At 46.1% G+C, this 13,547-nt stretch overlaps 1 protein-coding gene across 5 annotated transcripts in view; it reads right to left on the bottom strand.

Moving 5' to 3' along the window:
• The window catches only part of LOC116427841 (uncharacterized), a 315,812-nt gene that overhangs the window by 10,227 nt on the left and 292,038 nt on the right, over positions 1–13,547 (bottom strand). For 2 of the 5 annotated variants that reach the window (XM_076370966.1, XM_031978647.2), the window contains exons 4-7: positions 8,570–8,718; positions 3,237–8,273; positions 2,710–2,874; positions 821–968 (exon numbers count right to left, since the gene is read on the bottom strand). In XM_076370966.1, the coding sequence (XP_076227081.1) occupies positions 821–968; positions 2,710–2,874; positions 3,237–8,273; positions 8,570–8,718 (5,499 nt within the window). Of the gene's footprint in view, positions 1–820; positions 969–1,453; positions 2,875–3,236; positions 8,274–8,569; positions 8,719–13,547 lie in introns of those variants that run through there. The other 3 variants (XM_076370965.1, XM_031978649.2, XM_031978648.2) reach the window with 2 other exon arrangements.

Below are 13,547 nucleotides of genomic sequence, written 5' to 3'. Positions count from 1 at the left end.
TACGAATCTTTAATGCGTGAAACGTTGAACGTTGTTTTTTATAAGAATTTGAAAAATATATCGTTCTCCCTCTTTTGTCAAAAAATGAGTATTTTCTTTTATTTTTTGATCAAGTTAATTAATGGAAGTGGTTTGAAACTCAAGGTACGCGAAGAAATATTGTATTCTACGCAGATACTTCCATGCCAAGTAAGAAGCGTCACCGAAGCAATCGCCATGCAACAAGCAGCGCAACAGTGCCATTTTTATGTACATGCAGCAAATGAAAAGAATAACCATGCAGACACACTCACGCATAAGCTGATATTAACGAGCTTACGTAGAAGCATGCGACGAGACAACTTATGGAAACAATAGGAGCATTAGTGAATGGAAATGTGTTTCCCTGAAGTCTTTCTATTCTAATGATCGGTACTGCTAGAGCCAGAAGCACTCTTATCGACGACATTCCATACGTACCAAACATTGACGAACAGCAACGTGAGATTACGTTTGATTGTAAACAAATTTCCTTTGCAAATTAATAGTTTATATCAAAATGTCTTTTAACGAACTTATTTGATCATAGAAATTGATAAATTCTATTTACCACGCTCACATTGCTTTTCGTCGATCAAACTTTGATAACTCATTACCATTTTTAACTATCTACGTAATAATCCCATGAAATTTTGACAGCGACATTATACGATCAATGAGATTTGATTAAAGTGTTCGGTAGTATATATTTATGTCGGCCGTCATCCGAATGTTTGAATACTAGAGTCTACTTATGCAACTAATGCACGATAAACGTCTAAGAATACCATACAATACTGACCATCTTGGTCTTCATGCAGGGTTGAATGCATGGAATGGATGGAGTCCAGTTTTCGTTTGATTCCGCGGCCGAGGGCATGTTCCCTGCCCTCGCACCTCACTGTGCTCACCACACCTTCCGTCTGCTTCAACGTCTCTGTCGTATAGATCTGTCAAATACAACTCGATCAACTCAGGCACAAGCCTACCAATCTCATGCTAATAATTCAATTCAATCTAACGACTGCCCGGAGTCGCGCTTGTCTCTATCGATTCTCAAAATCCCATATTTCGTTTTCCTCCGACGAGGTTCTCGCCGATCTTTCAACCGAGCGTGATCCGACACAAACGAAGTACAAAACAGATAAACGTAAATAAAGGGAACACTGAATGTAAACACAATTCTACTGAAACGTGAAAAATTCTCGTGTCCAGCTGGATTAAAAGATAAAAAGGGGGAACGCGACCACGATAGACAAACGGAAAGCTCACGTTTTCTACGCAGTCGGTGACCGAACCAAAAAAAAAAAAAAAAAAACAAGAAAAACTGAATAAAGACGACACGTTGAAAATTTCATTCGCCGAGGCATGCAAACGAGAAGTGGCACCAAAAAGGTAGTTACGAAATCCAAACTCTGAATTACGCATGCTCATCTCAAAAGGTATTCGTTTGCCAATCGTTTCAGGAATTATGTATATACCAGATGACTTTCAAACAGAAAGTTATATTGTTCAGCAAAAATTTATTTTTTTCTCTGTTTCGTCATATATATGTGTATATATATATATATATACTATATATGTATATATGTATCTATATATAATGAATCATATATATTTTTTTTGTTTTGCTTCTTTTCGTCAGCAACTCGTTTAACACACGGACGAGCATACAAGTTACATGATTGCAATGTACATTTTTGTTTTAAATAGTTACGCTAAAAAATCGAGTTGCGTGGCTCGGTCCACAAAAATTCTGTCTGCGATTAAAAACTCAATAACGTTAAATACAAACTAATTACAAAACTTAATAGCATAATAATGTCCTCGCGAGTCGGGTGAAAGAGGGGGGGGGGGGGGGCGCGAGGGAGGTAATGCCACTGACGTCGAATATAAGAATGTACAAAAAAAATGTGTCGATTGAACCGGACGCGGATAAAAGGGATGGTGTCCTTATTCGTCCGACGATGAGTCCGTCTCCTCACCGTCATCGATCTCTTGCGTATACACGAACGGATTGTAAATGTATGGGTTTATATAGGCCTGTTTATTGGGCGAATAATTAACGACAGCAATGCCATTAGGATCAGACCTATAATTGTACAAGTGTGGATAGAGGCCAGGCGACGTGGCGATGCCGACGCTTACAAATTTTTGATAATCGTCGGTGTTGTCCGGGCAATACTGAACGCCGACGGTTTGTTGGTCGTCCAACGATTTCGATTCTTCCGAGGTATGCGCGTTGACATCTTGGTCTACGATATGCTGCACGATTTGTGAGTCTACGATCGGATTCGTGTCGACGCAATGCTTGCCGTCGAATTTAGTATGCGGCAGCATCGTGTAATGCGCGTGGTCTGGCACTAAAGTTTGCTGTCGATAAACGTTTGCGTTAGGAACGTAGTGCTGGCTGTGATAGAGGATCGGCTGGTAATGACCGTGACCTACAACCGGTAACGCACTAACGTCCATCTCTGTGTAAGAGACATCCGTCATATCTTTATTGACGGCCGGCTGTTCTTCCACGGGGGAGTGGTCCATTGTGTCTGAATATATGGAATGATTTGGTGATGATGTGTCCATATGCTCCTGTGAGTCAGCGTATGTGTTTTCAGGGTGTGTCGTATCGGCCGGCTGGTGCATGTCTGTTAGAGTTAGATGACGGTTGACCTGTTCTACATGGGTACCAACCTGGATCCCAGTAGTCACCGTCGACTCCACGTATGTCTTCCCGTGAAGACCCGGTTGGCTAAGGGTTATTTCTTTCGTGGTAATACCCTGAATCCTCCAGTCTTCCGACGCCACCGGCACGTCGCCCGAGTCCGGTTCGCTGCTTGACACGCAATGAACCATCGGCTGGAAATATAAACGATTGTATAAAGCAATGAACCTTTTTTCAGGTTTGAACTCTTTGATTTCTAGAAATGGTAACAGTCAGCATAAATAAAACTATTTGAAACAATCCATATACGAATTAAAATGTATTTCATTTATTTAGTCATTTATGTAGTTCCAATAATCTAAATTTATTGCTAATATATAAAAAAAAGAAAATATCCACTCCAGTAGAACTTGATGAATTTATGTTTACAACAGAAAATATAATTAAACTATACTGTCCTGAATTTAGAATGTAGAAGATTCTGTATCAACTGGTCACATTTTCCAATCAATATTATTACAACGAAATTAAAATCAATCTAAATACAAAACTTTACCGTAGATGATGAATGATGTCTAGCAGTAATCGGCGGTGCTGGCGAGGCAGCCCCATGTGTCGTAGTGTCCACGGCAGGGCTGTTCGATCTTTGACTGTTCCCGGGACTATGTGTGGTGGTATCTGGAGGCGACCCCTGTCTCATCATCGCCGACTGCGCCATATTGGCTTGGTTCCCAGCCGTCTGCGTGGACACAGAATGTCTCGCCATCAGCGGACTATGCTGGTCATTCTGTTGCGCACTCTTTTCAACGACAGTTGTGCTACTAGTAGCAAGGACATACTGCTGCTGCTCAACGTTCTGCTCTGCAGACGGCGAGTTCACACTGCTCTTCGGCGAGTTGGGCGGTTTTCCTTGAATCATGCCGGAGCTCAAGATGTACGACTGATTGTGATCGATGTTCAGCGAAGGATCAACGGCAGTCCCGTTTGAAGCAGCGGATTGAAAATTCGGTATCTGATTATTGGACACCATGGTGGTTTGCTGTTGGACGATCGTAGTATTCTGCTGCACAAACGTAGTGTTCTGCTGATTCGAGGCAGACGAGACAGCGATGTTCTGCGCGGTGCCACAAGGCACCATCAACGTCTGCCCGTTCATCTGTATGAACTCCTGTTGGCCCTGCATATTGGATGGCCGAACCTGCGATGTGTTGAAAGTCACTTGCTGATTCGGGCTGACATTCGCCACTATCGGGCTCAGCTGATTCCCAAATGACGTAGTGCCGTTCACTAGAAACTGGCCGCTGTTAGGCGATAGGAACTGCGCGCCAGGGCTGTGCTGCTGGATGATTTTCCCGCCCGTCGCTTGAGGCGCGCGAATCACCATTCCAGCGGGTCCAGCTGCCAAAATGCTTTGACTTGGATTGAATATACCACTGTGACTCTGAACCGGGGTTAATACATTTTGACCGTTCACGTTCTGTATCTGTAGCTGCATGCCGATGTTCCCAGTGTCCTGCAGCAGGGTTGCTGTCCCGTCTGCGGACATGACCATGCTGCCGATGCCTGGAACGATGAACTGCTGAATAGTCGGGAAGTTCTGCACCATGCCTGCTGCGCCGTTCAACAGATTCACCGGTTGGAGGAGGTTGATTTGCTGAGTCGGTTGAGGATTCGTGATGATCTGCTGAGCGTTGAACTGCGCCGACGCGGCGCCCGCTTGTCCGTTCATCACCAACTGGGCCGGTGCGCCACCTTTCCCCGGTACTATCGTCAACGCCTGCAACATCGGTCCGCCTATGCTCTGAGTCTGGAAATTCTGCTGCGCAAAGTTTGACTGCGACTGCATCAGCATGCCGGCGTTCTGCTGGGACGAGGCGATGTGCAGCATGGATGCGACCGTTTGCGGGTTAGCTTTTCGTTTCTTGTACGCTTTCTTCTTGCTCATCGCCGATTCAGGCGACAGCAACGCCGGCTGCCGGTTCACCATCCCTTGACCTGCATTGACATTCCTGGCGACGTCCTGATTCGCATCTATGATTGACTGAGCGTTCTGTATGACGTTGCCGGTGGCAACGGTCAGATGTGGTATCTGAACATTCTGCCCTATACTGTCCATTGTCATCACACCGGGCTGTATAAGTACGGGAGTCTGAATGGTGTTCACTAGGACTGTAGGCTGCCCAATGACTTGTTGAGCCACGCCGACCGCTGGGATCACCTGACTGACAGCTCCTGTGACACTGGTAACCATGGGCGAGACAGACAATGGCGGCATGGAGTTCGAATTCGAAATGATCTTCGGTGGAGGAGGCGCCATCACGCCGTTGATACCCGTTCCAGTGCTGGCCATTATCAACTGGCCACCGCTGGACACTAAGATGTGACCTGGAGGTAAGGTAGACCCAGCTGGATGTTTCAGCATTCCACCGGACGTAAGGACATTGTGAACCTGGACGTTCGATTGAGGATGCTGTTGTGTCTGCTGTTGTTGAGGTTGATTCTGCGGTTGTACCGGCGAACTCGTACTGGCCTGAGGTACCTGTATGCTGCTGACCACACTCTGAACCATCTCAAGCGGTGACTTCGAAACGCTGATTGCTATCGACGGTTGACTACTCGGGAGAGTGGAGTGCGTGGTCGCAGCAGTAGCCGTCACGTTCGTCAGAGCCGTGGGGCTGTTTTGATGCTGAGGTTTGTTCGAAAGTATATCCGGTATAGCGGGATTGGGGATTCCGGAAGGCGTGTTGATGGAAACCGTCGCCGTGTTTGCTCTGCCCGCCAATACGGACGTGATAGTGTTGCTGCTGACGGTATGTCCGCTAGCCATCGTTGTTATCACCGAAGACGTGCCACTGAAGTGATTCATTGGCACTCTGGCAACGGCGTTCACGGTGTGAGGATGTGGCTGGTAGCCTTCCAGGGATGACTGTCTGACGGTTTGCCTTTTATTCATTTGGGGCGCCATATTGTCCGTCGTGGACGACGTGGTTTGCAGCGAGGAAGTACTAACGGATACGCCACTGGAGCTGGTCGTGACCGAACAAGGCGTCTCGGAACGTTGCTCCAGGACACCTGCGCTCATCGAAGACTGCGACGGCTGTTGAGCCTGAGGTGTTAGCGGTTGCGATGGCACCTGACCCGACGTGGCGTGGGAATGAGGTGTTGGCGGTTGCGAATAACTGTGCGGCGTCGAGGGCTGGGATGAGATCAGACTCTGCGGCGTCGCCGGCTGCGATATACCGGGCGTCGACGAAGCAGGCGTGTCCGAGTTCGCCGGGCTGTTCGTCCCGATAGGGGATCCATGACTAGTGCTCACAGTGCCGCCTTGTATCGGCCTTGAATCCACCTGCTGCTGGTTGCTCTGATACTGTTCGCCGAACGTGGACGACGTGACAGGATCCTCCCGTTGATCCGAATGCATCAGGTACTGACGTTGGATTTGCTGTTTATATTGATCCTGTACATAGGACTGGGTGTCGGCACTGGTCACGCAACCTTGGCAGGGACTGCTCTCCGAGTCGGCGCCAGCGTTACTCGACGTCGGCGTCATGCTGCTGTGCACGACAACCGGCGAGGTCGCGTGGTTCTTCACGGAGTTAAAGGTCGACGTGCTCGTCGGGCTAACGCTGGAGGAAGGCTTTGGTTGTGGAAGATAAGCGTTATTGGTCAAGTGCGACCCGTGGCTCGTCTGCGGGGTCTTCGAGTTGTTCACCATTCCCACCTGCGAACTGCTGACACCGGTCTGCCGTGATATCGTACTGTTCAACAATGCAGTCTGCTGCGCCAGGTATCCACTCGGGTCTTCCAGGAACGACGGCCCACTGCTGTTCACGGTTGAACCTATTTGACTATTGTTCTGATGAGATTTATCATTGAATTCATCGATCGGACTCGGCGCCGATTGGTCTAGGGTGTTGTTCCTAACATCTGTGACACTGTGCTGGCGTTGCTTCTTCACTACTACCTTGCTAGGTTTCGCCTTCTTCCGCGCCACCTCGTCGGTCCAGGTGGTTGCCTGTGGAATGTGATGATGCAGGGGCGGAACGCGGTCGAAGGAGTTGCAAGTGATATTCTGCACGGTGACAAGAGAAGGCTGATGAGAAGCTGACGCTGGTCTATTCTGCTGCCATGGGGGCGTCCTCGATGTGAAATGCATGTTTCCGGGCTGCCCGTTTGGTCCCATACCGGATTGTGCTTCAACAGTGTGATTGCTGTTCGGGCTTCTTCCCGCTACATTCGACAGAGTGTACTGTTGTTGATGCTTCACGTCCCCGGTGTTCCCTTTAGCCACATCGAAACTCTTCGCTGAATACTGAACCTGATTTTGAGCATACATACGCTGCACGTTGTCGTGCGCGTTCGGCATGTTCCCGTTCTGCACCACGTGATGGCGCTGCAATTGATGATTTTGTAGCAGTAGCTGCTGCTGATGTTGTTGCTGCTGCTGCTGCTGCTGCTGTTGTTGTTGTTGTTGTTGTTGTTGCTGTTGTTGTTGTTGCTGCTGTTGTTGTTGTTGCTGCTGCTGCTGCTGCTGCTGTTGCTGCTGTTGCTGCTGCTGCTGCTGTTGTTGCTGCTGCTGTTGTATTTGCTTCGCGTTCAGATCCTCATCCGTCACAGATGGCGTGCGATTATGCCTGTTCTGCATATCGGGATTGTTCATCGTGTTCATCACCGAACCTGAATTCTGTTGCTGCATCACGTCTAACGAATGGTGACTCAATTGCTGAGTAGGATACTGAGACTGAACGCACACCTGAGGTACTTGTTGTTGCTGTTGCAGCTGCTGTATCTGCATTTGGAAGGGATCAGCTGGTTGAGCTTGCATTACGTGCTGGTTAGACTGATGTTGTTGCGGTTGCTGTTGCATTTGATGCTGATGAAGTTGATGCAGTTGAGGATGAAGCGCAGGTTGAGACGGCACTTGCGACTGTTGCATGTGATGCACATAATTTTCTGACGCATGCTGAGAACTGAAAGTCCCAGATTGTTGATCGACCTCTTGCGTCAGATGCTGTTGCTGTTGTTGTTGCTGCTGCATCTTGTGTTTCTGTATTTGCTGCATGTGCAACTGCTGCTGTTGTTGCTGCTGCTGTTGGTTCATGTGTTCCTGTTGCTGCATCACGTGTAACGATTGCTGATTTAACTGATTTAGATAGTGCGGAGCTTGCTGTTGCGCTAATTGATTCACAACCGCATTCTGATGTTGCGGCTGCTCTTGCTGTTGTAAAATTTGCATGTGCTGCATTTGCTGATGATGCGGCAGCAACTGCTGCGTTTGTTGTTGCTGCTGTTGCATCAGTTGATGTTGTTGTTGTTGCTGCTGTTGCTGTTGCAATATGAGCTGTTGGTGCTGCTGCTGCAACAACTGTTGCTGCTGCTGCGTCATGTTATTGAAGTTGGCCGCCTGCTGATTCATGATCAGCGGATTTCCCATCAGCATCCCCGACATGTTGTGCTGACCTAACCTTTGCTGAGGATTTCTCGTTGCACAGCCGTTCACATCTTGATTTTGCGAGGATGAGTTTAGCGTCTGATGGCAGATCTGCTGATTGTTCTGCTGAACTTGCAAATTAGGGATTGTGATCGGCCACACCTGGAATCCAAATTTATTTTGGCTGAGTCATTACAAGCGCAAGAGTAAGCGTCTCTTATGTAACACATTTGTGCTCTATCTCGAACTAAAAGCGTGATCAATTTAAAAGAGTTGAAAATTGAATTACATTGCGATACGAAATTAGCGAAGCAGAAAAACTATAATAAATTCAGCACGAAATGACAAGTTACGTATTACTTTTTCCATCCAATGAAAGCTTCTATTAAGCTAAAATCTTCTGAGTCATTGGATGGCAAGATATCTTTGCAGCTTAATGTAGAGTGTCATTGCATTACCTGCGATCCATTTGGCACCGATGAACCTTGGACACCAGATGCTGCGACAATAGCCCTCTCGCGTTGCGCCATAAGCTGTGAGACTGATACTCCGGAAAAAATGCTCCCTATCCCTCCCAATTTCCTCTTCTTCTTTTTGTTCAAGCCATCTGTAACAGCAATCGGAACTGATATTAGCGAAACAATTCAATTTAAAAAAGAAAGCTGTAGCTTTGATTAATAAAGTTCCATAATTGAAATAAATATTTCGCTATCTCGTTGCATCATAAAGCGTGGTAATCTTTTGGAATTATGGAAAATTAGAGCATGGCCCATTCTGCTGAAGGTAATTTAGACCCTCTACTGATTATTCAAACGGCTTTTGGATTCTTCACGAACAAGTGCTTCCATTCGAAGCCCCGCCTAAAGATTAAACCCTATTTAGAGAACATTTCTGAGATTTATTCATGGTCCGTTATCCGCCAACCGCTCAAATTAACATAGTTTACTTTCGACCAACTATTTCGCTACGGAACGAGTGCACTGCTCGCGTAAGAATGAACAGCACAAAATTGAAACATTGAATCGTCCTTTCAAATGTCTGAGTAACGTTTTTCTGAGACCTTTTTCATAACACTTGTAATCTCAAATGCACTCAATCAATTTGTAACTTCAAATATGACATTTAATTACTACAGGAATGATCAAACTTGGATATAAGAACAATAATTCAAACATATCAATAACCATTATTTAGTGTACAAAACAAACTGTGGAGAACAAAATATTAAAAAAGTAATAACAGCAAGTAACATTCAAAACTTTATAACTGTGGCATCAGAGTATGTGACAGAACAGAATTATAACAGGAAAAAGAGTGCTTAACAGAATTCGATAAAAATGGTACAAAAACGGATTTTGACAATTTAGGAAGGCATAGACGTTCCAGGTTCATTTCCTCTACAATCTGATACTTTCGGAGTCCATTATCTTTGTTAGTTCTACTATTTTCTTATCAAAGACAATCAACTTCCAAACGTTTCGCGCGATAATAATTAGATGTCTGTTTCAGTTTCTTATAGGCAGGACTCGGATGACGACCTGCCGAGTTCACTGCTCTCGATCTCTGATCACGATATTTGTGTATCGGTAACTTCAATTACTCCTATATAACATTTTTTATATCGATTTTTTACTTGTTCGGGTTAATGTTCTCGCAAATTTAGCAACGTGTAACTGTTTTATGCGTTCAAGAGGACACGAAACCGCGGGAAACCTTGAAAATAACGGCCCCGTAGCCGGGGTAACAGGCGTTCACACTACGAGATTACCTTGATTTACGGGGATAACAAAAAGCAAGATGGTAAAAGAGTACCAAAGGGGATGGTTTTCAATGGCGGTCTTTTATCCGTGAGCCTACAGCGGATAATTATTCTCCACAGTTTCAATGGGGAAAGATAATTCGGAAGTGGGAGACGGAAAATGAAGAGAGCGGGGAGGATGGACCGGAGGAAAGGGGAAGAATGAGATAATAATGAATCCACCCAGAAGCAAGGCAGCTTGTCTCCAACGACAATAGTTTAACCCGATTTCCAAGAGGATCAGGGAGCGTATACGTGTGCGAAGATTCGCGTAAAATCATTGAAAGCGTTCTGCGATTTCCGGGGGAAGTTCGCGTGAACGCGTAAAATTCGTCTCTGCTCGGCTACCCCAAAAATCTGCAGTCAATGGCTCACGGCCGTAAACGTTGCCGTCGTTAAACCGGACGACGCAGAGATGACGAAGCAATTACGGAATATGGTTTATCGTCAAGGGGCACTTGAAACTTGATTGCCGCGCACGACGATAGCCTAGATTCTTAGCGAGGATTTCTTTGACCGTCATGGAATGACACAATTCTATGCTTAATCATAGAAATTCATTCTGATAGTAATGCACTGTGTATGTCAATTTCGTCTAAACATCTCAAGATACAAAAACATTAGAAGAACAATCGTGTACCTTGATTTCATCAGATTTTTGTAAATCCTAGTTTAACAAGCAACACCAATCGTACTTTAAATATACAAAACTTTCGGTAGTTAAACCAAGAAAAGGATTCTCATTCTGTACATCTCATTTCCGTCTACAATAAATACATCCTTCCTCCAATGAACACATACTTCTAAATGTTCTTTATTCAAACGTAAAAGAACCGGAAGTACGATAAAACATACAATTCGAATACATCGTCATAATAAACTACAAATGCCCCCCAAAAGTATCCAACCACACAAATTCCAAACGAATCAGACGCTAACCAAAAATCGTTCCCATCGTTCCCAAGAAACTTCTAAACTACAACGCTGCCAGGACGTGGGCAGGTGTTGATACAGGGACCAAGGAGTCGGCCAAACCGATGACCATAATTATAGTAATCTGAATCTCCCTCTGGAGAAGTGGTGTCCGTCGAAAACGTTAAGACCCGGAATCGGTCGAACGGCCGAGTGGAACGATTAGCCCGGTTCGGTCATGACGAGGGCTAGGAGCGGAACGTCACGACGTGGTCGAGCCGTTGACGCGAACTAAAAGGAGGCAGAGCGGAATGCGCGTGCGCCGACCGCAAGAGGACGTCCGCCGGAGGACGAGACCAGAAGAGGTGGCTTGAAACAGTGTCGGGCGGGGGTGAAGATCGAGCTCGGGGCAGGCGCAAGAATCACGGCCGGACACACACGTTCACCGGCGGCGCGGCGCTTCCTCTTCTACCCTCTTCCCTCGCCCGGCGTCGCGGCGCCGCTGCTCCTTCGTACGAAATTAACCCTTATCAACTATACGTCTGCCACCACCACCGCCGCCATCGTCACCGCCACCGCCTAGTCTTTATTCCTCCCCGCCCCCACTACCACCACCTGCCCAGTCCAAACTACCATCGCATCGTCACGTTGACGTCGCTGGTAGCGAATGGTGAGCGGATTCTTTCCTCCTCCCGGGACTTATTGATCGTGCGGACGATAAGAAGACACGAGCTGGCCGATTGGTTCCTCTTTCGGACATCTCGCGGATTCTACCGTTACTGAGGCAGACGTCTCGAGAGATATAGGGGAATCAGAATTTGTGGGTCGTTAGAGGAATTGAATGGGTTTTGGAAAGTCCGAGGATGGAGTGTTCGAGCCACTGCTGTTGTGGGATTTTTGGAAGAAGGTATATTGTCTTTGTTTTGTAGATGTAGCGTTGGGGGTGTTAGTAAGGTGCTTTTTGGAATGTTCTATTAAAAATTTGGAGACTGTCAGTAATAGTTAGCTTCACACATCAATACAGATGTGCGAGGATGTGTAATCTTTGTGAATTGCAAAGTTAAATGAACTATGAGTATACTAAATGTTAATTAATAAAGTAATTGTTTCATGCTACAGAAGATACATGAATGTAATGCATTTCAAACATTTGTATTTCGATGAAAATCTGCGAGAATAGAATTTAAATGAATTTTGTAGTGAGAAACCGTTTCAAGTTCCGGAGAGGCTTACGCTACACGGAATCCGATAAAAGCGAAGCTGCAGGTATTTGTTCTGAAAGGGTAGATGGAGGTGCAGTCCCTGTGAAATTGTTTTCTCCCGGGTATCAGCGTCGCGGGGCGTACCGCGCCACCGCAACGCTGCCGTGATCGATAGAATCACAGGGAATTTGCTCATCGCGGAAAATTGTTCAATAGGGCAAGAAAGACGTAGCAAGCCGGCAATTGATTCCATTACTGTATCCTTACTGTTCTCCGGCACAGATTGTTCGCATCATTCCGTGGAATCGCATAAACAAGATTTATCAGCCCCTCGCTTTACGACTTATTTTCCGACTATACTAAACTCGTGAGACTGTGGATTTTATGAACTCATTTGTAGTATGTACGATTGTCTGGAACTCGTATCTCAATTGTCTTCCATTTTACAATGTAATGGAATAACGCAAAAACAAAGTTCGTATTGACTTCTAATCTCAATAAATTCGGTCATAAAACTTCAGCCTACCTAAATTTATCATAAACTAAAACCTACAACAAACCAACACATATGTGTTTCAAGACAACAAAAATATAAGCCAACAAACACGAATTACAAAATGGGAAATGTTATTCGCGCGTACGCATCGTACGTCCGACTGGAACAGCGCGTAATCGATTACGGGGGCGCATATTGAATACGAAAGTAAATTCAGATACGTGTAACGAGCGCGGTCGGGTTGCCATCAATCGCGCCGATCGAGTTTCGGTTTCTCGATTGTCGGCGGTGCAGCGGGGAGCGCTGCCTTAGCAAGTCGCGACGCATAAAACTTCCACCCTCTCCCGCCCTCTCTCGTTCGCCCCGTAGAAACGGAGATCGAGTAAAACCGAAAAGAACCAGGGGAAAAATGAAATCGACTTTCGTTATTGAGATTCGTATTTGTGGAACAGCGACGACGATAAAGATTCATTCGATTCCCCGCCCCCGCCGCAGGAGCCGCGGATTATTCTTTTTATTTCCTCGAACCCGCCGATTCGAAGGGTGCGCAGGTTTGCACAGCACGCGAGCGTATTACCCCACCGCGTGCCGTTGAAATGCCCGAGAAAGAGGAAACACGGGGGTGGGAAAGGGGTGCGACGGCCGGGAAAAGAGAAATAGCGGCGCGGCGACGTTTTCTCGGGCCACGTCGTTTTATATCACCGGAAAATTGGAATCGAAGCAACGCCCGTGAGCGCGAACGTTTGTGTCGATGTTAAAACGACCCTATAAAGCCTCGCGGAAACACTGGAGGCAAACCATATACTCGGCGCTCGTGTTATTATCGAGTAGTGCTTTGATAAATACGTTGAACATGCTTTTGAAGTATCGTAAGAATATTTAGAGGAAAAGATATTTTCATAGAATAGAAAGCTCGGTTAACTGATATATTGTATTGTGATTAATAAATAGTTTTAATTCCAAGTTTTGTTAGTGATTCGAAAAAGCTTTCCGAAAATAAAATTTTTCACCCCAATGTCGATATTACA

This window comes from Nomia melanderi, chromosome 9 (assembly GCF_051020985.1).
Source record: "Nomia melanderi isolate GNS246 chromosome 9, iyNomMela1, whole genome shotgun sequence".
NCBI lineage: Eukaryota > Metazoa > Arthropoda > Insecta > Hymenoptera > Halictidae > Nomia > Nomia melanderi.
This window is presented reverse-complemented; position numbering and strand designations above follow the sequence as displayed.